General features: G+C 40.7%; 1 protein-coding gene across 1 annotated transcript; it reads left to right on the top strand.

Annotated features, from left to right (window-relative positions):
- Positions 1-14,075: 14,075 nt before the first annotated feature.
- On the top strand, positions 14,076-19,184 carry LOC110291888 (3 beta-hydroxysteroid dehydrogenase/Delta 5-->4-isomerase type 2-like). The gene is given in 5 exon segments (XM_021159110.2): positions 14,076-14,222; positions 17,066-17,204; positions 17,206-17,225; positions 18,339-18,550; positions 18,552-19,184. Coding segments are annotated over 5 exon segments (1,149 nt in total). The 5' UTR covers positions 14,076-14,077.
- Positions 19,185-24,322: the final 5,138 nt, after the last annotated feature.

The following is a 24,322-nucleotide window of genomic DNA, read 5'->3' on the forward strand; positions in this document are numbered from 1 at the left end:
AGCTGAAAGAGAAGAGGGAATCTAGGCTGGTCGAGAAATAATGGAAACCAAGACATGCTAGTCTGTTCAATGTTTGCCAGTTTACTAAGAGAGTGTGCTTATAAGGGGGAAGGCCCTTCCCCCACCAGTCCATTCTTGGTGTCTGGAGCCAGCCTGTAGGTGGCATGCAGGATAGGATGTTCCTCTGGAATATCTCAGGGGCTTCTCAGAGGGTAGTACTGTCTTGGAGAGAGCAGTGGCAGGTGACAGAACAAAAGAGCCATCTAGGTCAGAAGGCTCCACCCAAGGTAATCTCCTTCTTAGTGGCAGCAAGGTCAAAGTCTGGATCAGCCTGCTTCAGGGCTAAGGGAGGCTACAAGAACTCACCACTGAAAGCAGTGCATGGGTCCCTGAAAATTAATTTGAGGAAGGCTAAATGCAAAATGATGACAATCATCTGGATGAAGGGGTATGTTAAAAAAGCAATCTTTTAAGTCAATAAGAATTGAAAAGAGATTTGCTGGGATGGCTGCAGGAGATGGTAGACCAGGCTGCAGGGCTCCCATAGGAATTATGACTTTATTAACCACACGGAGATCTTTTCATACTCTCCACTTGCCAGACTTTTTCTTAATTACAAAAATCAGGGTGTTCCAGGATGGGGAAGGTGGCTCAATGTGACGAGCTGCTAACTGTTCCTGCATTAACTGTTTTGTAGATCCCAGTTTCTTTTGTGTTAGCAACCACTGATCAACCCAGACAGGGATAGTATTCTTCTAGGAAATTTTCTCTGTATGAGTCTGGGGAGCAGGCATTACAGAGACCATTAGGAAAAAAGCTGAAGCTGAGATCCCAAGACTTGCCAGTCAAACTTCTGTGTCAAAGTCAAAGGTTCTTTTATTCCTTGTGACTGTTTTCCTAACCCTTGTCCTGGCAGGAATCCCTGTGCCAGCATTCATTTTGTCACCACTTCAAGGGGTTGCACATGAAAACATTCATTTGGGAGAGAACTCTCCCCCAGAGACTGACTGGTAAATTGGGGAACATGAAGGGGACTACGGTGCCAGAATTTCCTTTTTGATCTGTCCACCTTGCCACAGACACTCTGGGTCCCTTTGCATTGAACGGTTCTCTGGGTGCAGATGGGCAAGGAATTGTCGAAAATGAAAGACAGACTCAACACATGGGAGTGTGGATCTGAATGTAATTTGTCAAGTGGAGCATCAAACTTTTTATACAGAAGAATAACAAGAAACCAGGCGAGATACATCTACCAAGTTACAGTGACACAATACAAAAGGAATGTATACATCAAATGAAGGTGGGGACCAGGCTGATGCCACTAAGAAGGGAGCCAGGTGTAAAGCTAGTCTATTGTTAAGCCCACCACCAGGGGTTCTTCCCTAGCAGACCTTCTCATGAATAATGCAATACCACAACCCCCCTATTTCCTGGGCCCTGATAATTTCTTGTATGAGTGTAACTTTTAAGTATCTCTGGAGAATCTCCATTTGCCAGAAGAATTCACCAACTTGATTCTAATATGTAATGTAGCCTGTACTGAAGATTGCTATCTCAGTAGGATTCCCTAGCTCTTTCATGGTAAACCCACCATTAGCTAGGCCAATTGTGTATGGATGAGACTGCTACTGCCCCAAGTAAACACTCTGTAGACTAGCCCTGAGCTAGTCCGGCTTGGTTATTTTCTAATGCCGAATTAGTTTCACTGTGTCCACCAAGCTCCTCGGCTTCAAGCATTTTATAAGACATTGGAACACTGGCAAAGGCTTAGCTATGTCAGAATTCAATGTTAAATGGCACTTATAATAAGATAATACTAAAAGAGAGCATATGGACCCATACACCAGACTAATGCAGGGATAGGGTATGAATATACGGGTTATGAGAATGCCAATTTTCCAGGAGGTGAGTTTCCGTGAAATGCTTTGCCTCATGAGTGCTCCAAGGCCGCTCAAGCAAACTTCACTGGAGTGTGTGTAGCACCACCTAAGGGTCTGAGTGTTGACTTGAGGACTTTTTAGAATGTCTAATCCACTGTAAATGGGTAGCTGAATCTGTCAGTGGTCACGCAGCTGGCCAGAATTTGTTAGAAATGACAATGGCATCAGCTCCTGAATCTAAGAATCCTTGAAATGTTTTTCCTGTTAGTCTCAAGGTAAGCATAGGGCAAGAGGAAGTAATCTTTTGGACCAAAAAGCCTCTGCTATTCCCCTCTTGCCTGGGGCCCTGGTATCTTTAAGATAGGAATTTGTAGTAAAGACCCTGGGGAAATGCAACAATTGAGCAATTGACTGTTGTGCTGGTATAAACACGGGACCATCTGTTGTACTTGAATTTCTCCCTGATGATTTTTATTACCCTATACAGAGGATACACAGCTAGCCCTGGAACTCACTGCCACCAAAAAAATAAATAAATAAATAAACAGGCAGCAGAAAAACAATCCACAGTATTCAAATGAATATCAGTTCAAACACAGAGTGATTTGGAGCAACTGACACAGCCTGTCTAGAACACAGCTCAGGAAGACACATTGCTCTGGTACAGCAGCATCTGTAGGTGCACATTTGAGGCAGGAGGTGGGAGGAGGGGTTAAATCAAACAATTTGTCTTCTAATTGCTGGAGTGCTCTGAGCAGCTGCACTTGCTCCTTTCGGGTTTCTACCATGTTGCACAGAGATTCCACCTCAGCAGTGAACTAACAGCGGGCACTGGACATGGCAGGCAGATCAAAAACTGCATCTACAATCCCATAGGGTGGTGGTGGAAAGAACAATAGAAGTGTGGCAACATTTCTCAGTGGAGGATCTGAGGCCATGGCGATTGTAGCCAGTTTTGGTGGAGCACAATAGCTCTCTGCTCTGTTTCCTCTCCTATGAGAGCAGACTCCTCAGTGGGTGGCGGATCATTATCAAAATCAATGAGGGAAGGATAAAGGTCTGCCATGCTAGTTTCCTCCCTAAGTGGGAGCAAGAAAAAGTCCATAATATCACCACAAAGTTGGCAAGATTCCTTCTCTTAAAGGGGACAAAGGAGGTGCATAAGTCACTAGAGTAGCAGAAGGAGGACAGGGGATGGTTTCTTTGAGAAACTGCACTTCCAGCGGTCCCTCTTGGAAGAACCATGAGCAAATGTCTCAGACAAAATCTAAAAATTTCTTTAAATCCTTTTTCTGAACCCTAGTTCTTCACTTTTTGAGTGACTCCTTGAGCCCTGACAGAAAAAGTGACTACTTAGAAAATGCTTGTCCCATGTCTTACTGTATTTCTCCTAAGATCTACACCATATTATGCTCTCTTCCCAGACTGTCTCACAGTAGGTTGGACTGTAGCATTGAGCTGAAGCGAAGTGTCTCTCTGGTGCTTCTCAAGAAAAGAATGTTGGCCAACCCTCCAATAATGAGCAGCATTCTCTTCCTCAGTAATGCCTGGGAAGCCCCACATTTTGGGCACCAGTTTATGCCAACCTGTAAGAAGGTGAACGAGGACTGGAGAACCAACTGGAAAAAAATGGGGAACAAGAAATGCAAAGAACAGACAACAAGTGAAGTCTGATCAAGATGACAAATGTTTTTTTTTCCCAGGCAGGTTTTATACCCAATAGAAGCAGGATATGGGGAGGGGGATGATGCAGAATCACTTTGTCTCTGGGGGAATGCACCTGTTTCCAATAGCAGGATATTGGCTAGGTAAACATTCAGCAGGAGGAACAGAACAGAGAGAGTTCCTAGATACCTGTCCACAAGATCTATAGATATTTGCTCTTAACTGGGGGTAGTATTTTCCCACAGAAACCTCAACTAAGGTAGTACTTTTCCACTAAGGCTCAGAATTTCTAAGTAAGCACTTATGGATAACAAGGCAGTTAATATTCAAACCGGGTACTTCACAACATAAATGAGTGATATTTCATAACACATAGCTAGTTCCAAACAATCCTGCAGCACACTCTGCTCTGTGTCCAGATCAAAAAGGGAGCTCTCAACTGCTCTGGTTTCATGATCTACAATCCTTGAAAACAAAATGTAGGTCCAATTACATGCATTCTTTTATAAGTTGCTTTGGCTATGATTGTATCAGCAATGCGAAGTAAAGAAGAAACTGCCTGGTAGGGAGGTTTCTGATTATTTAGGTGAGCTTCCTGCTGGTTATTCCCACAATAGGTTGATTTCCACCATGAGAGAAGCAATAGTAACTTCTCTTGGCAATGGTTGTTCTAGCTGGTGTCAAGGACAAAATGTTTTGAATAGTTTTAACTCTTCTCTATGCCTTGTCTCCATTTCCCAAAGGTAAAGGAGGGGTAGTCTCTCTTAGGAAAGTGTCTTAAAGGACACTCGAGATAAACATGCTTGAGTCTAAAGTCAAAGGACTGGTCTGAATCTCAGATTTGGATATCAATATGTATAAACAGTGCATGTCAATTTACAACCAGAAGCAGCAATAAAATATGACTTTTGCTTATACATCCTTCTCAACCTCTTACTCACTATATGAGGCTGCTCACTTCAACACTTCCAAGTCATCATAGAAAAGAGCACTGCCCTTATAAATGTGTTAAGTGTCATTTAATACATTTTTGTGTGAGGGATACATCATACATTGCATCTATACCCATATTGTTTGAGTAAGCAGGCAGCTCCTGCTGAGAGAACAGAAAAGTAAGGTACTGCATAAACAGATAGTATCAAAGACCCGTCACAGGAGGGAAGGTGGGGAAAAAGGTAAAATTCTTTGAATATAAGTATAGATGCAAATTTGAAATGTTATGTAATATAAGCAAGTTGTATCTTCATGATGAGTATCAAGAAGCAAAAGTCTGCTGGGACTCTATAGTATAAAAATGTATCCATATACTATAAATGAAAATAGGGTAGAGAGGGAGGGAAAGAGGAAGGGAAGCAGTAAAAGAGAGAAACATCCATCACCATCACTTGAAAACAAGCCATGCATATCAGATCTCCTCCAGGACTAGCTCTTCCTGAAGCTTATCCTACTCCCTTTAAAAATTCTTCCTAAAACACTTCCTTTTGCTTCTGCCTATCCTTCCCAGAAAATCTCTAGCCTGTTGGAGAGGGTTCAATACTAGTCCACACACCTCTCAGAGTTGACTTGGATTGTTCACTAACCAATTGATCATCCCAGACGTCTATCTAGACTTCCGTAAAAAAAACATGATGATGTAGCAATAAAAACAAAACAAAACAAAACTTGTTTTTATCTAAATAAAAATTTCACGAACTTGCAGAAGGTAAGAATTAAAGGAGATAATGTTTGTTTGAAAGACTTTTGGTCTCCAAGTCGAATAGGTTTCAGCAGGGTTGGGAAATCCTATTCTTATGGTTTTGCTACTTGTAGGATACATAGCTACTTGTAGGATACATTGCTACTTGTAGGATACATAGCCTCCTTCTTCGGATGATTACACTTGCTTGCTTTGAAAATCTACAGATTTTCAAATTTTAGGCCCCTCTAATATCTTGGGTTCTATATTGCAGCTCATGATTCTCTATCATAGATCTGTGCATCAGTATCGTAGGATTTACCAAAGGGAATCCAAACTTACTACACATTACACTTGAGTTCACAATCCTTCTTTAAAATGTAGATAAAAGCTTCCAAAATCCCAGAACTCTTGCACTGTATAAGTCTGGGAACTACCATTATGTAAAGGATGCCAACTTCTTTTAAAAATTCAAGGAGCAGTTACTCCCTCCTGTACCAACCTGCAAAGGTAGTGTCACACACTCACCCCTTAGTAAAAATCATTAATGCCTCTAGCTGGAAGACAGGTATGTGTTTAATACACATCTTTAATTCCAAAACATGAATATAAACTTAGTTTGAAGAAGGAAGCACCCATGTTTAAAAGTGACATCTAATTGAGAGGCACACAAAGTAACAAATCAGAGGAAGATTTGAGAGAATGAGTAAGACATAGAATATGCCCACCTCACAGAGGAACAGACAAGAAATTAGAGACTACTTATTGTAGAACCATAGGGGAAGAAAAGAGGAGAGAGAGAGGGAGAGAGAGAGAGAGAGAGAGAGAGAGAGAGAGAGAGAGAGAGAGAGAGAGAGAGAGAGAGAGAGAGAAGAAGAAGAAGAAGAAGAAGAAGAAGAAGAAGAAGAAGAAGAAGAAGAAGAAGAAGAAGAAGAAGAAGAGGAGGAGGAGGAGGAGGAGGAGGAGGAGGAGGAGGCAGTTTTACTGAGTTATACAGACAGAGGTTAAAGAGAAAACAAGCCGGGCATAGGTGAAGACAGAACTAGCCAGAGAATGATCGGCCAGAAGATTGGAACAGATTGGCAGACTTACTTTGAGGTCAAGCAGAGCAAAAAGTCAGAGGCTGAGAAAGAAACTAGATTTAATAAGTCTCCTTGGTGAAGAGTTTGAGTCAGAACAAACCACCCAAAGATTAAAAATAGCTAGGAAGGGCTGATCTTATTCAGCCCCATGTATAAGAGGAAGAACACTTTCTAGGCATTGATTAGATTGTAAGAAGGATTGAAATTACCAGGAAAAGGCCTGAGTAAGCAAACTGAGGCATAAAGCCTCAGAGGCAACAAAGACACTAGGCAAATAACATGCATGTTTTCAAGGCCAAATTCTGCACAAAAATCAAGCAGAAGTCAGACCCGCTTGGACCAAAACTGCAGTGACCATGAAGTGGTTTTACTGACAAAAGCACTTCCCTCAACAAGCACATTTGAGTACAGCACCCTGCAGTAATGTCTTTGAGGGGACTCAGAAGTACTCTGCAGTTTTACACAATGGAGCCTGAGATCAGGAAACAAGGGGTTCCCTTGGAATTTCTCTTCCCACATTAATTACCTCATTACATTTGAGCTGTGCTTTATTCAGATTGTTTTTAGATAAGGAGTGAGACAGAGAGAAACTCTTTGTAAAAACCTAAGGGTGGGTTCTGGCCCACTTGTGAGACCTTGTTCATATATGAAACAGCTATACTTACATTGAGAATGTAGTGTTTGCTGTCAACACTTCTTTGGCATTCTGGTCTTCTGCTCTCCCACCAACCAAGCACTAAAATGTGTGTGTGTGTGTGTGTGTGTGTGTGTGTGTGTGTGTGTGTGACTTTGAACTTTGAAGGAATTCTATAGTCTGAATTTAGAGTCTTGGAATCTCTACCTTGTTCACATCATGTTGAACCATGAATCAGACAGCAAATAGAGAACCAGGGCTGAACTATTGCTTTCAAAGGCATTCTACTACATCAATGTCATAACTGATGATCAGGTTAGGGCACTGCATATTGGTGCCTTCTCTTACATAAGTTTAGTTTAAGAATCAAGAGTAGGGATAAATTGTGGAGCTAGAGAGATGAATCAGTGGTTAAGAACACATGGTACTATAACATAGGAACCATGGCTTGTCTGCAGCACACAGAGATAACAGTTCTCAAATGTGGACAATTCAAAAAACAACAACAGCCCCTGTCTTTAAGGAAATAAGAGAGAACTGGTTTTGGAGCCATAGGGAACAAATTCTGGGACTACAGAACACAGACTTAGAAAACACAAAATGGTATATTTCAAAATACAAGCAAGTTCACAGGATGTTTTTTGAACTTATAGAAGAAATTCATAAATCAAAAAAATTTAAAGTATGCTGGTGGGTTCACCAAAAATAGAAGCGCAACAAGATGTGGAAAACCATTATATATACATATATAAGTGATAATATCTAATGATGTTCTTGGCTCTTGGACTAGTAGAAATTAATGTTCTTCTAAGTGAATAGATTCTGGTAATTGCTGAAGGAAGACCCTAAACTCTTAGATTATGAAAAAACAAAGAACATTCATTCTGCAGAAACAGCCAGCATGCTATAATCACCATCATGAAGAATGGCAAAGCCTAAGGAGACATCCAACACCCTTTTGTAACAAAACTCCTTAGCTGACTTGTAGATAATAACAGACTTCTAAAACTTAGGGCACATTCCAAGGGGCTACAGAAACAATTAACCAAAGATATTAAAGAAGAGGTACACCACAGGACCACAGCTTCAAAAACAAGAGATAAGATATTGACTGGGTTATCTATACAAAACTTCAAGGACAGCTTAGTTATTGTCTTTAACTTTCCAAGAATCTGTAAGCTAGTAACAAACAATGCTCCTGATGGATATGTGTGTAAACCTTCTCTATTATAACCTCTTATTCAGTTAGTGATCTGAATTTATGTTAAAACACACAGAGGGTTTTTTACCATGTGAACACACACTCAGAAATTCATATAAGTGCTGAGAACAAAGGACAGAGAAAGGCCTTCCTCCTCTTCAATTCCCAGAATTACAGAAGCACTATTCCCGCAAGGATATAGTCTCATTAATGCTGAAAAGGCGTTTGACAAAATCCAAGACACCTTAAAAAAAGAAGTCCTGGGGAGATCAGTGATATAAGGAACATACATCAATGTAATGGCCACAACCAAGACCAACTTAAATGAAGAGAAACTCAAAAACTTTTATATTATCATCAGGAACAAGACAAGCTTGCCCACTCTCTCCATATCTGTTCAATATACTACTAGAATTTTCAGCTAAAGTAGTAGGACAACAGAAGGAGATCAAGGGGACACATGTTGAAAAGGAAGTCAAAATATCTTTAATTGATGATAAAAGAATAGAATACTGAAGTGATATGAAAAATGATAACTCCTAGAGTTGGTATATATTTAGAGCAAATATCAGAACAGAAAATTGTCTCACAAAAATAACTATCCTCCTATATTTAATGACAAATAGATAGAGAAAGAAGTTGGGGAAACAAAATCCTTTACAATAATTGAAATAAGAAAAAATATCTTAGAATAATTATAATCAAGCAATTGAATGTCTGTATAATAAAAGCATTAAGACACTAAAGATGCTATCAGAAGATGGAAATAACTTCCATGCTCAAGGGTCAATAAGATTAATCTAGTAACCAAGCCCATTCCAAGAAAAGCAACCTACAGATTCAATGATGTCCCTAGTGAAATGTCATCATAATTCTTCAAATATCTTCATTTGAAAACACACAAAAGACCTATAATATTAAAACAAACATTCCTGAATTATAAAAGAATTGCTAAAGGTATCATTATACCCAGTTTTTAGAAGTAGTAAGCAAAACAGCATAGCACTAGAACAATAGCAGTCAATAGAATCAAACTGAAGACCCAGACATAAACCCACACACATATGGACATTTAAATCCCAATAAGGAAGCCATAAATAGACACTGGAAAATGCAGCATCTTTGACAAATAATACTGTAAAAATTGAATGCCTGCATGTAGAAGAATTGTAAACACATACATATTTCTCATAATGTGCAACAACCAACTACTAATAAATCAAATACCTCAAACTAAGTCAGTTACACTGAAGGTGATAGAAGAGAGAGCAGTGAATACCCTTGAAATCATTGCAATAGGAAAATGCATTCTGAACACAAAAGTGTTAAAATCAGCCCTAAGATTAACATTTAACAAAGATAATCTGATGAAACACAGAGAGTCTAAAAGGGCTAAGGACACCAGAATTTGGCAGACTACAGAATGGGAAAAGATTTTTACCAAATACAAAATCTATTGAGAGATAATGTCAAAAATATGTAAGGAACTCAACAAAGTAAATTATAAGCAAACAACCCAATTAAAAATGATGTACAGATTTAAAAAGAGAGACTTCAAAAGACTAAACTCAAGTGGCTCAGAAACACTTAAAGAAATGTTCAACATTCATGGATTTTAGACAAATACAAATTAAAACTACATTGAGATTTCATCTTACACCAGTCAAAATAGCTAAGATCAATAGAACAAGTAACAACTTACACTGGTGAAGATGGGGAACAAAGATAAGTATTCATTGTTGTTGGGTGGACAAAATTTTAAAAGCAAGATGGAAATCTGTCTCGTCCGCTCTCGACCAGCAAGAACGACAAGACCACGAGTCCTTCTAACAGCAGTTTATTCAGTCCTGTTTCTTCTTGTTTATATCTCCCCCCCGGAGCCCTGGGCCTCTCACTCTTAAATACTCTCAGCTCTCATCTATGCACAGCAGGCCACGCCACCTCACCAGGCACACAGCATCAGCTAATCAGGGCAGCAGGGGCATATCTCCATCAAAATGGATTTACCAGTATCCTGGTACACCTGAGCAGCTCTCAAGATGTTTGTGGTTTATATGAGGAAGTCAGGTGCAAGTCATACGACTTAGCTGCAGTCCCTGGCGCCTTTGGGACTGCCACCACACCCGCTCCCCACAGAAATCAATGTGGGTTTTTCAGGAAGATGAAATCAATCTACCTCAAGACTCAAAATTACCAGTCTTGGACGTAAACCCAAAGGACACCTTTTACTACCTCAGAGACACTTCCTCACACATGTTCATTGCTGCTCTATTAAAAATAGCCAACATTTTTGAAAGCTTGTTAAATGGTCATCAACAAATATACAGAAATTGAAAATGGCAAAACCTTTGTGGGGGTGATGCATGACATAATGAACTTTGAAGAAATAGAATTAGAAAACAATTGTCCTAAGTGAGGAAACTCAAACTCAGAAAGACAAATATGGTATGTATTTGTTTATAAGTGAATATAATCTGTTAAATCAATGAAACCAAGCTACAATCAGTACCATAGAATTTAGGTATACAAGAAGGTTTTGGTGGCTGAGCAATAACTCTCTCTATCAAAGGGGAAAAACTTGAATGGATGAAGGAAAGAGACTTGAATAAGATATATCAGGGTAAGAGAGAGAGAGAAAAAGGGAAGAGGGATTGTGGGTGGCATCCTAATGTATTAGCCCAGATAAAAATATCCTGTCCAAGAATATCTGACACTGTGATGGCTTTGCTTCCCTCTCACATATGAGTTGTTTGGCAGTGCTGTTGCTGCTGTTGCTGTTGCTGCTGCTGCTGCTGCTGCTGCTGCTGCTGGTAGAGGTGGTGGTGGTGGTGGTGGTGGTGGTGGTGGTGGTGGTGGTGGTAGAGGTGGTGGTGGTAGAGGTGGTGGTGGTAGTGGTGGTGGTGGTTCTTTTGCAGAGACCAGAACCAGCCTTTCCAAGCTTGTGTCATCCTGGACTAGGAACCAGCTGCAGTCCAGAAACATTCCTTCTAAGATTCCAGCACCAGGTTGGGACTGCTGACACACCATACCCTGTGACTAAGTTCAGTTTGTCTCCTCAATGTGAGGGATAGCCAAGTGGGACTACTGCAGATGTTGAGTCATTTAGCCTCTAGGACCAATTTCTGAATTGTGATTTAACTTTTCTTACTATTTTAAAGCAGATTTAATACATTTTGATTACATATATACTTTTATTTCTGTTCTAGGAGTGACCCCTTACTAAAACAAATCAACTAGCTAACTAGGTATACTATAGTATTACTATCTATCAAGCATGCTACTTATAAATAGTATTATCCACCAACAACCACAGGCATTTTGCAATCAGAACGTCTTTGTTAAAGGCCTAGACTTAGGCAGCCAAGTAAAGAAACAAGTAATGGATAAAGGCAGAGGAGAAAAAAAAATCTCTTCAACATGACCAAGGGAAGAAGAAAAACAGATAGAAATATTCTGTTACTGCCCCCTCTCTAGTCCATTTTCATGGTACTTATGTGTGCACAGGAACAAACAATGTAACAATAAGATAGGTGGTGAAACATTGCATTGCTTTGTCATTGTAAGAGAGGATACCTGGCATGAGAGTCTTAAGGATTAAGAGCTCTGGATCAGACTGGTGTGAGATAGAGCTCAGAATACTACAGATTTGAACTAAAGCCCCCATCCTCACCTGTCCTCCAAAGACAACTACACAAGAACTATAGGAATTATCTCTATATCTTTTTTTTCACCAAAATATTAAGGGAAAGGAAAAACAAGAAATGGAGGCAACAGGAAGGTGTGCAGTCAAAGAATTCTGTCATTTATTCAAGTGCTCTGTGAGAGTAGCTAGTTGGACAGAGGATTTGGTTTAAAGCTGCACAGTTGAGAAATACTTGGGTTAATACAGGACCCATCGTTACAGAAGGCACTCTATTGTATAACTCTACATGGTTAAAACTAACATTAGGTTATTCCCAAATTGCTGGCCAGCCTAGTGGACTAGAGAAAGGGCACTCAAGTCATTAACTTGGCACTAGAGCACCAAAATATCAGAGAAGATGGGTTACAAACTTAAAGTGTTTAAACAGGCATTATATGATAAGCTGAGTCACTTTTATCTGAGTTGTTTGAGAAGCAGGATGACTAGCTGAGCAAAGCTCCCTGAGGAGGTCCTCTTAGACCTGGGCTATGTCTTAGTAGTGACTGAGTGGATACAATGATTGAAGAAGACAAAACTTCACTGAAGGAGTACCTTTTACCAAACCTTTTCTGAAGTCCTTATCTCTTTTACCTACTACTGTGGAACAGAAAATGTAAATAACAAAAAAAAAATCTTTCTTCTGCCTGATATTTAAAACAGAAGCCAGAGGTTGGATTGAATAGGTTGTGTGTGTGTGTGTGTGTGTGTGTGTGTGTGTGTGTGTATAAATATATTCAAGAGTTTGACATTTTGCTTCCCATATAACTGGAAAGGTCAACCCCTAACCCATCAAAGCTATGGTCTGAGGAGCAGGATTCAAGCAACTGAAAGTGCTAGGCTATGGACAGAGCCCATGGAAACTATTTTCAGACTTTCTAGGGATCTATGGTGAAGTAGATGGTAATGGGGCTAACAGTGGATGCTGCTATATTGGCTACTGGTACAGATAGGCCACCAGTTCTACAAGCTGAAGCTTCCCCTACAACTGTATGGGAGAGGATTTACTTATTACACTAGCAGTGTTCCATGCGATCTAGATTGGCAAGTGCCTGCAACTAATATCCCTTCCAAATGCGAAAATGTTTGAGTGTTGCTGAATTGAGAGAAAAGGGGGAGCCCCTGAGAAAACAGAAGGGGATAAATGGGCTCTAGTTTGAGGGGATCTTATTACAAATCCACAGCTCCAACAAGGCTAGAGTACAACAATATTATTTTATAGTCCAATTATACCATATTCCTGACATTAAAGTGTATGCTTGCCAAAAACTTGAGGAATTATAGTGGCCAACTCTCTTGAAAGGCATATTCAGATAGTATGAAGCAATTAATAAAGGTTGAATGGATTCCTATTGACTGATTAGATTTTTCAATTATGTGTCTTTTTGACATGAGAGATTTTTGAAAAAAAAAACATAACAAACAGGCTGTGGCTTTTGATACTATCATTTAAATGCGCTTTTTCTCTGTAGTACATGACTTGAATCCCATTCCAAATAGGCTGTGGCTGGTTGACAGTCCCTTCCTATACCAAATGGCTTCTGTTTCACAACCTCAAGGAAGAACTGATTGAGGAATTACAAAAGACAGGACTTACTGGGTCACTTATGTAGTCTGATTGCACTTGGCTAAACTCTGTGTCCTATCACATTTTAACAAAATTGTGTGTGGTTCAAGCATGCCTATAAATGGGGTGCAAAACAGGCCCCCACTGATAGTTTGCCTGTGTTACAGATTGCTGAATCTGGAGAGCTTTCTGGAGGGCTGTATATTCCCCACAGCATAGAAACCCCAGAGCTCTTCCTTTATGTCTTACTCCATGACTCCCATTATTAACACTCCACACACACACACACATTTACACACTTAATACCCAACAAAGTTATGTAACCATTTCTGTGGGTTCGAGGAACTGCTTATGTAACTTGATCATGCTTAGTAAAGATATATTGAGCCCCAATTTGTGACCATTTGTCCAGAAGCACAGGTGAAATAACCCAGACTTGCAACAGGCATTTAGGTAAAGGAGAAATATTGTTAAACAGCCACATCCTGTGAGTTGACAGTTTATTGGTACATATTGGGATAGGTCGATTTGTGATATGGAGAATTTGCCACCATGTCTTATGATCTGTGCTATGGGAGGTCTGAAGGAGAAACTGGATTTGGGGAAATCTCGACATCTCTCTTTCTAGCCATCTCCAGTGTCACGTACATTAAATTAACCTCACTCCCACTGTGATCTGCTTACTGTGTTGACCATGCCTGGGTGGAGCTGCCTGGTGACTGGAGCAGGAGGGTTTTTGGGACAGAGGATCATCCAGTTGTTGGTGCAAGAGGAAGATCTGGAGGAGATCAGGGTCCTGGACAAGGTCTTCAGACCAGAAACAAGGAAGGAGTTCTTCAGTAAGTGAACATGAGAATTTGCCAAATGACTCTGTAGCCAACACAGCCTGCACATGGGAGGGCTCCTCCCTTGTGCAGTATATAAAAGACGCTTGCATTCATAACACTTCTCCATGTCCACATTCATCAAAAGGTACACTACACATAGAAAAACACAGTTTAGGAGAGACAGAGTTTGGACTGAGAAGTTCTCTCTCTCTTTTCTGTAGTTCTTTTATGTGAATTAGAAAGTTGTTATGAAATAGCCATAATGACCATTAAGCTGGGGGCCCATCACTAGCTCTGTCTCTCTCTTCTAATTGCTACTGATCTAGTTGCTTGTTGGTCTTTGATTTAGCATCTTAGATAGAAGTAAAATAAAAAGTAAAAAATACATGAAGGGGGTTGAAATATAAGGAGACACAGAGAGGGCTAGGGTAGGGACAGCAGATACAAAGACACAGAGATGGGGATTGAGAAACTGGATTTCTGAGCATGAGGTCATACTGAGGAACTTTCACAAAGCCACCATGAGCAGGACTGTCCATACCTTTCATAGACTTTTCTTATTCATTTGACCACATTCCTCACTGGAGTTTATCATCACTATGAATAAGATTGCAGAATTCACTGGTGCAGGCCACTAAACTTTTGCCAATTTATTATTCTGGGAATAAGTGAATCAACTGATTTTGAAATATATTTTACCACCTATTCCAAACCTCAGGTCATTAAAATAACATTGTGGGGAAAGTAGGAAAGGTCAATGGAAGATTGAGGACGTTAAGTTGGGAAAAGAAAAATGAATCTACCAGTGTCCTGTGAGTAATGAGCATCACAGGTCAAGCTAGAGGCCCCTCATTTAAGCTCTAGTATTTTGTTCAGGGGTCAGCTCTTGGCTCCAGAGTCTTCTTTCCTATTGTCTGTATGTGGCACAAGCTAGTACTTTGCCCTCTCCCCAGCTTCAAGGGTAAATGCACATTACATAGGGATATGCCCTGCACACAGAGCCCTCTATAGCCCTCTGGGACAACACCCACCCTCTGCATCTTGTCTCTGACCTCTTCCAGGATCAGTTCTCTCCTCTATCATCTTCAGTGTTGCTTCCAGAAAGCAATATTAACACACAGGCAATTCAATTAATTAGAATCCTGATGTCTCAGCAATACTTGCAAAGAGTCAAGGCTCAGTTTGGAGGAATATCTCCACAGTGGGTATGCATAGAGAAGGCCATGCCTAAACATAAGAGTGCAGATTCCTAAAAGTGTCTTTTCCCTGCCAGGCTCTGTGGGGGCACACCATGGTGACAACTCATTTGTTGTGAGTAACCTGTCTGGAATGTAGTTAATGTTTCTATCCTCTATTTCTGCAGATGGAGATAAACAAGTGCAAGAGTAAAGTGGCTTCCCCAATTGCCACAGATACATAAACCAACTAAATGGGAGCCCAGGAAGTCCAGCTGCAGCCTCTGTATTCTTCACACCCAGTGTGTAGCAGAGGTTCTCTCTGTCTTTTTCTGAAATAGCTCATATTACAGCACCATACATGATGTTGTTTTGCAAATATCTGTCACATCCAGATGTCTTAGATAAGGGTGCTGCTATGGCTCTACCAGGAAACACTCTACAGGCTCTCTCCTTGGATCTCAGAGTCCTCAATAAAGCTCAAGGATGAGACTTTATTTCACTACAGGTCTGAATTCTTACTCTCTTGTCACAGCAACACTCCTGAACAAGTCTATCTAAAGCAGTAGATCTAGAATTGTCAGTCAGCCAAGTGACTCCTTGGGAGTGAAATGACCTTTTCACAGGGACAGCATGTCAGATATTTACATTATAATTTGTAACAACAGCAAAATTACAGTTATGAGTTAGCAATACAAATAATTTTCTGGTTGGTGATCACCATAACATAAGGAACAGTATTGAAGGGTTGCAGCATTAGGAAGTGTGAGAACCACTGGTTTTCAACATCAACATAAAATGGAGAAGGAGGGGGTGAGTAGATAGGATCATGATCAGAGAATTCAATCCTGAGCTTGGTACCTAATTCGTTGAGCAGTCTCTTCTTTACCTATCTGTAATTCAGGTCCTTCCTGGCGTTGCATGGCAAAAGGAGGGGGCCTGGATAAGATACACTTAGTAGAGAATTGGGAGCAAGAAATTCTATATGTTTCTTCCACCCCAGGTTTCTCCAGCCTATCTCACTGTTTGGCTTCCTGGGAAATTTCAGTACAGTTGCATGATCTTAATCTGTCTTTGAAAAATTGACTCCAAGCAAGGCCAGAGAATGGGTTAATAGCACAGGTTGGGAGAGAACAAGTGGGGTATCATCAGTTGGTGTAGACATAACTGTGAGCTCAGATTTCCTCAGTTATTATGTGGGGTTCAGAGGACCAGTCTCCAGGAAGTGTAGGAAGGAAGGAAGGAAGGAAGGAAGGAAGGAAGGAAGGAAGGAAGGAAGGAAGGAAGGAAGAAAGAAAGAAAAGCCTTGAAGCTGTGTGAGAATTAAGAAGCACCACAAGTGTGTCTTCTTCCCTGCTGCCACTGCTGGGAATGGATTTCTCATCAAAACGCTGGGACAGACATTCTGATTAGTAATTCAACTGCTAGACAGCTCTCTATTACTTCCTAAGTCCCTTTGATGAATGAGTTAACTTCCCACCCACCCTCCTTAACATTTGAATGCTTCTTTATCTGATTTGTTTTCTACAGGAAGCGAGGAGAATATTTTACTCTCTTTCCATATGTCAGGCTTCCTCTTCAATATTTTTCCAACTATGACAGTTCTTCATAATCTAGGTAACTAGTATCTGTATACAGCCCACAAAGAATCTTCTCAATGACCTGCCTTGTGTTCCACAGATCTAGGGACAAACATCAAGGTGACAGTGTTGGAAGGAGACATTCTTGACACCCAGTACCTGAGGAAATCCTGCCAGGGCATCTCTGTTGTCATTCACACTGCTGCTGTCATTGATATCACAGGTGTCATTCCTAGGCCATCTAGATGTCAATCTGAAAGGTAATGTATTTGGAGAGGACAAGGTGAAAGTAGGGCAGTTTAAAATGTCTACACACACCAGCAAGAGATGCTTTTGCATGGAATACTTGCCATACTCTGAGTCTAATGCCTCTGCTCACTAGATCCAGCTGGTAGATCTCAGTGCTATTCCATAGCCGAGGCCTGCCAGATAGAAAGTAAGTAACCCAGGATGTGAGGTCTGTGCTAAATTCCAGGGAGACTGGACTCCAACTACAAGCAATTGACAACCCCAGACCCATTACCTCTTATGAGCCAGATCTAGACCTTGCAGATGCCTGCTTTTCATGCTGCTAGTTCTTCTACAGCTTCATGGCCTCATAATATTCTGCCATTATAGAAATGACCAACAGGAGGTACACAAATTCTTTTAGTTTTCTGCTAACACCAACACATAAGGTCACTCAGGGCTGGTTTCCAGAATGAAAACTAGAAGTAATATTTATCACTTCTACTTTATATAACTGGGTAAATGAAGTCATGGATAGAACCAATAATGTTATAATATTGTGTATACAATCAGGAAAACAACTGTATCTCTATATCTCCCCAAATCCAACAGCCTTCTGTCCCCTTTGTGCTAGTCTCATCAAATGACAAAAACAAAACAATAAAATAAAACATGCATATCACCAGTACACAAGTGTCCTTGAGTCTGAACAATGTTAAGTGTTCAATATTCTTAATTTTAAAAGTTCCTATTCATAATTTAAGAAATAATCTTTTGGTTTGATAATTTTAAAAATCAGGTATGAATCTATATGTGTAAAAATATACTTATATCATAGACATATTAAGAATGAAAAAATTTGAAACTTTAGGTGCCTTTTGAAGTTAACAATTGAAAAACACCCAGTCACACACACAAGCAAGATTACACTCACAGTGCTGTGAACACAAAAGCCAAGATATGCTTTCTCTCTGAATTCCTTTTGTAGTCCCCTGGCTATATCATGGTATCTGTGAGTTGAGTTAAAGAAGATGCAACTTAACAGTGAAGAGGTTGTTGGGCTAGGGGATGAAAATAAGCACGAAGCTGTGCACATGAACTTCAGATTTATCTCCTGACACTGACAGTGTGTTGTCTGTGATTAGGTACCCAGAACTTATTGGAGGCCTGTATCCAAGCCAGTGTGCCAGCCTTCATCTTCTCCAGCTCAGTTGATGTTACAGGGCACAACTCCTACAAGGAGATTGTCTTGAATGGCCACGAGGAAGAGTATCATGAAAGTACATGGTCTGATCCATACCCATACAGCAAAAAGATGGCTGAGAAGGCAGTGCTGGCAGCCAATGGGAGCATGCTAAAAAAATGGTGGCACTTTACATACTTGTCCATTGAGGCCCATGTGCATTTATGGTGAGAGAAGTCCACTCATTTCTAACATAATAATTATGGCCCTTAAACATAAGGATATTCTGAGAAGCTTTGGCAAATTCAACACAGCCAACCCAGTATATGTGGGCAATATAACCTGGGCACACATTCTGGCTGCCAGGGGCCTTCGAGACCCCAAGAAGTCACCAAATATCCAAGGAGAGTTCTACTACATCTCTGATGACACCCCTCACCAAAGCTTTGATGATATAAGTTACACCTTCAGCAAGGAGTGGGGCTTCTGCCTTGATTCCAGCTGGAGCCTTCCTGTGCCCCTACTGTACTGGCTTGCCTTCCTGCTGGAAACTGTGAGCTTCCTGCTGAGTCCAATCTACAGATATATACCACCCTTTAACTGCCACTTGGTCACACTGTCAGGTAGCACATTCACTTTCTCCTATAAGAAAGCTCAGCGAGATCTGGGCTATGAGCCACTTGCCAGCTGGGAGGAAGCCAAGCAGAAAACCTCAGAGTGGATCGGGACACTAGTGGAGCAGCACAAGGAGACACTGGACACAAAGTCTCAGTTATGGGAAGAGGGTGGGACATGGACCTGGGTGTAATCAAGTCCTTCAGCAAGTAGAGACACAAAAGACAGGTGCTACTGCCTTCTTTTGACACAGAGGTCAATTTAGTGCCTTAATCAAGTCACCAAAAACCTTGCCAGTCACTGACCCAGCCACAAGCCTTCTTTCTGAAGTTCCTCCCCAGAGACATACAGGCACCTGTGTCCCAGCTCCTGGTGCCAAGCCCCTCAGCACCTCTTGTACCTCGGAGCTCTTTCCATTAATTTCTCTCCGCATTCAAAGCATGTATAGCCTTCAGAACATTCTGCTTGCTTTATGAAGCCCAATGGAAGAAACAATTATTTGTCAATACCTCATCTGTGGATTGTGATTTTATGTAAATAAACAATTATATGTCCCTTCTATGGCCAGACAATTTCATGCTAGTGTCAAAAGGGGATCGTGGATCTGAGGTGAAGTGAGGAAAAATCAGAAACAGATGCATATGTGAGACTAATTCCAATGTATTGTCCATCGGGTGTGCACTAGATGATGAGAATGGATTACTTTTTTTCGTGTACTTGGCACCATGACAGAAGGAATGTTATAGAATTTCTTCCAGATTTCCCATCCTTGCTCAGTCCAGGAAGGGGTGCCATCTAAAATAACATTCTCAGAGTTACACATTTTCTCTCAGCTAAATCTGCATATGTCTGTTTGAGAATTTTTGTTTTAGCTTTCCATAAAATTGTAGCACTGGTATGAGAAAGGTGGAGAGAAGCTAAGAATGGTTCTCTCCCTAGTCTACACAGAAATATTATCAAACCCACTCCTCTTTACAAGCTACTGCCTCTTAGTTTCCTTTGTGTAAACCATAGATAACTGGCCTTCAGATACCAGACTCTAGGACTGGGATTTGACAAGCATACACAGTAGAGGAAGTCTTTGGGTGGATGTAGGATAGTTCTAAACAGTTTTTAGGGTAGAGAGATCCTACCCTTTAAGAACATGCTTGTATCAACTGCCTATAAAAAGACATTGGTAAAAAGACTAAGAATTAGGCTACAGGCTGGTCTTATTTTCAAGGAAGCTATGCTGTTGTATTCTGAGGCTGAAAAGTTCTCAGGAAACTGTCTTTAACAATGCTCTGTTCTTTTCATTCACTTTCTCCAAGAGTTCTTGCCTCTCAGAACTTGTGGTTTAAGAATAGCCTGTGCGTTGTAACCCAATTTGTAAAGGGGTTTGGCCAAGAATCATGTGCATTTAGAAATGCTGCCATCTGAAGCATCTTCTCTCTACACCTGAAACTGCATTGCCACATGATTTTGTTAGGACACTCTCTTCTATTGGGGAATTAACATTCTTCACCTGAAGTCAATATGAGCTTTGAACAAAGCTTGCTCTGCACCTAGGCATTCTGGGAAGTGCTAAACCGCCTTTACAGAAAAGAGCATGTATTTTATTATTCTTTCTTGGAAATATAAGTTGATATAATTTTCTTATCAAAGGATATTAAATGGGGAAAGTACATAAACTCTCAGAGTTATTTTGAGTTAGAAATATGAAAAAAGAGTAAAAGATACCATTTTAAAATAGATCAGAGCTTGCAGTGGCCTCTCCGGCTACGTAACCTCCTCCGTTCCATGTGAACTCCTGTAGGTTTGCAACAGGCTCAGCTTTTCTTAATGCTCCCATCACTTGGTGAGAATATCATATATCTAGAAAAACTCTAGTTTTGGGGCTCTGAGTGGACACACCCATCTACTGCTCAAATAGGTAATTTGCATTATTCTTCCTGTCCTTTATTACACGCTTTCCAGTCTCCCTCCCTCCCTATAACAGCCATATACAGGATCCTGATGGTCTATCCCAAATCCAATCCTGGGGACTATTCAAATCTTACAGTAGACCCAGCTTTCTTACTTCCTGTAGACCTCATAGCCACCACCCCAGGCACCTAATCCCATTCCTTTCTTTTCAGCCCCCAATATCTAGAAGCACTTTCTACCTGGGATCCTGGATGCCACATCTGGAGGGACTTAGGTTAGGGGATCACTCTCTCCTACCTGTCCATCATAATGATCTCTCCACACTCATCCTCCACAACTCCTTTCACTGGAGAATCCAACTCTTGCTTCAGACCCAGTTCCCACTAGCCCATTGATCTTGTCTCTCCAGATCACTCTTTACCTTACTCCAACCTATGTTAGGACAGGGGTCCAACTCCCGGGGACCCCATCTCTTGATGTACACAGGATCTGACCAGCTCTTTCCTAAAGCCCCTGTGACCCTCTGACCTCTATTCTCTCCCTCTCAGGGCATCCACATACTGGTACACACAGACCTGGAAGGATTAGGCAGAAACTGGAATAAGCAGCTTTCCAGTTAGGCTGGGGTCCAGTGCCTCAGGGGCAGGGAGATAGAAGGCTTCCTCCAAGGATGTTAATGTTACAGGTCTTTCAAGCAAAGGTCTTCTTAGATGATTTTGATGAAATAGTTCTCTGAGTCAATCTTACCATGTGCATATATCTTTATTTGGTGTGGGCTTATATGCATGTAATAGCTATTTCTTGTTGTCAAGTTGACTACATATGCAATGAACTACAATCCAGAATAGGAACAATCACCTGTAATCCAGATCTTGAGGCTGGAAGACACAAGTTTCTGACCTGGACTTTGGCATGGAAATCTTGAGTGATAATGACCATGAAAAGTTTAAGGTCCAGACAAGGTAGTACATGCCTTTAATCCCAGGACAAAAAGGCAAGGAGATCTCTTAGTACAAGGTGAGCCTGGGACAAAGCAAGCCCCAGATCCAGGTGAGGTGGAAAACTCATTTTATCTGGGTCACAGCTTCTGCTGAAGGCCTACATAAGGACATATTCACTCTTCTTAACTGCTTGCATTTACTTGTCAGGACATCTGACAAGAAGACCAGCTGAAACACCTAGCCTCATGAGACTGAGCAACTATTAAATTCTTGGACTTCCCATCTACAGCAGCTTATTGTTGGGGTAGTTGGACTGCAGATTGTAAATCATCACAATAAATTCCCTCAAAGTAGAGATACATTCCATGAAGTCTGTGACTCTATAATACCTTGACTTTATTCAAGGTGAACAAATGATCATATGATTTTGGAGAAGTGGGTAAAACTATCCAGAGTGGGCAAAGGTCATTGGATGAATGCTAAGGTACTAAGGTGCCTCAGTAGCATGGTCAGGAATTCCAGAAGTCGCAGGAACAGGACTGCCTGAAATTCCTCAGGTAGAGGGTATGCAGGTTTCCAGTTTCCTGACAAGGACAGAGAAGGAGAAGACCTGCTGAGAAAGAGATTCCCCTTTTGCTCCTAGCTCAGAGACCTAATATACAATGATAGTTTTTGACCTTATTAAAAACCCCTCAGCATTTTTTCTAACACACTTCTGGTCCCCATCCAACATTCAGAAGCCAACCTCTACCCACACCATACAACCCACAGAAAACACACTTTCCTAAGACCCAGAAATGGCAACAGAAACCAAGAAACAGAATAACCACCCGCACACATAAAAATATATCAACACCTAGAATCCTGTCAGTGTTCCAAAAACCTACCTAATTAGAGACCATGACATAAATAATCAGGTAGATGAAATCAGGGAAATGTTAGAGAAACACTGAGGAGATGCAAAGGACCAAGCAGGCTGGGACTGAAGAAGTGATAACTAACCAAGTGGTAGGCATAGAAAACTTTAAATAGTTAAATAAGTTAAGAGGTAATCAGTGAATGAACCAAAGCTAATGGCCAAGGCACTTATTTCTTAATAATTAGTCTCAGAGTCATCATTCTGGGACCAGTGGCTGGGAAGGAAAACAAATTTAAATTATTTTTGCAAAAGACTTCAAAACAGCAATTGTGAGTAATATCAAGGATCTTAAAGATGATATGAAAAAATATTCCCTAATGAAGTTTATCAAAACTTAAAGGAAAGGAGAGGGAAATGGTGAAACAGGTCAAGACATAAAAGTATAACTAGAATTTCTACAGAAAACTCAAACACAGATAAAACTTGAAATGAAAAAATTAGGGAGTCAAGAAAAATTATCAATGTACAAGATATGGAAAAGAAAATCTTAGGTCATTGAGACAACTTAGAAGACATGGATATCTCAGTCAAAGGAAATGTTATATCTCTCCACAGCTTAGCAACCACTGCTCAGTCACTCAGGATGATTCTTTGACAATGTTTATTACCCTCACAAAGAGACAAAACAATCCCAGCATTATGACATGTGTCTAACTGAGCAATTGTCTGTGTACACCTGAGTGTGATGCTGCAGTATATCAATTCTAAACTGTCCTTGAATGTGACTACAGGTTTTTTTTCATTTCATTAAAGAAATTGCTTCTCTCTAAAAAAAAAAAAATGACATATTGTCATTTTTAAAGTTGTGTTGACAAAACATATAGTACTAGCCATGTTCTTTTTTTTTCTTGTATTACCAATTATTATTAGCCATTTTCTTCATTTACATTTCAAATGCTATCCTGAAAGTCCCCTATACCCTCCCTGCCCCTGATCCTCTACCCACACATTCCGACTTCTTGGCCCTGGTGTTTCCCTGTACAGGGGCATATAATGTTTGCAAGACCAAGGGGCCTCTCTTCCAAATGATGGCCAACTAGGCTATCTTCTGCTACATATGCAGCTAGAGACATGAGCTCTGGGAGTACTGGTTAGTTCATATTTTTGTTCAACCTATGGGGTTGTAGACCCCTTCAGCTCCTTGAGTACTTTCTCTACTGCCACGATTGGGGGCCCTGTGTTCCATCCAATACCTGACTGTGAGCACCCACTTCTGTGTTTGCCAGGCACTATCATAGCCTCACAAAAGACAGCTATATCAGGGTCCTTTCAGCAAAATATTACTGGCATATGCAATACTGTTTGCGTTTGGTGACCTATTATGGGATGGATCTCCGGGTGGGGCAGTCTCTGGATGGACCATCCTTTCATCTCATCTCCAAACTTTGTCTCTGTAACTCCTTCCAGGGGTGTTTTGTTCCCAGTTCTAAGAAGGGGCAAAGTGTCCACACTTTGGTCTTCTTTCTTCTTGAGTTCCATGTGTTTTGCAAATTGTATCTTGGGTATTCTAAGTTTCTGGGCTAATATCCACTTATCAGTGAGTACATATGATGTGAGTTCTTTTGT

This window comes from Mus caroli, unplaced genomic scaffold, assembly GCF_978045245.1.
Source record: "Mus caroli unplaced genomic scaffold, Mus_caroli_1 scaffold_3, whole genome shotgun sequence".
Lineage (NCBI taxonomy): Eukaryota > Metazoa > Chordata > Mammalia > Rodentia > Muridae > Mus > Mus caroli.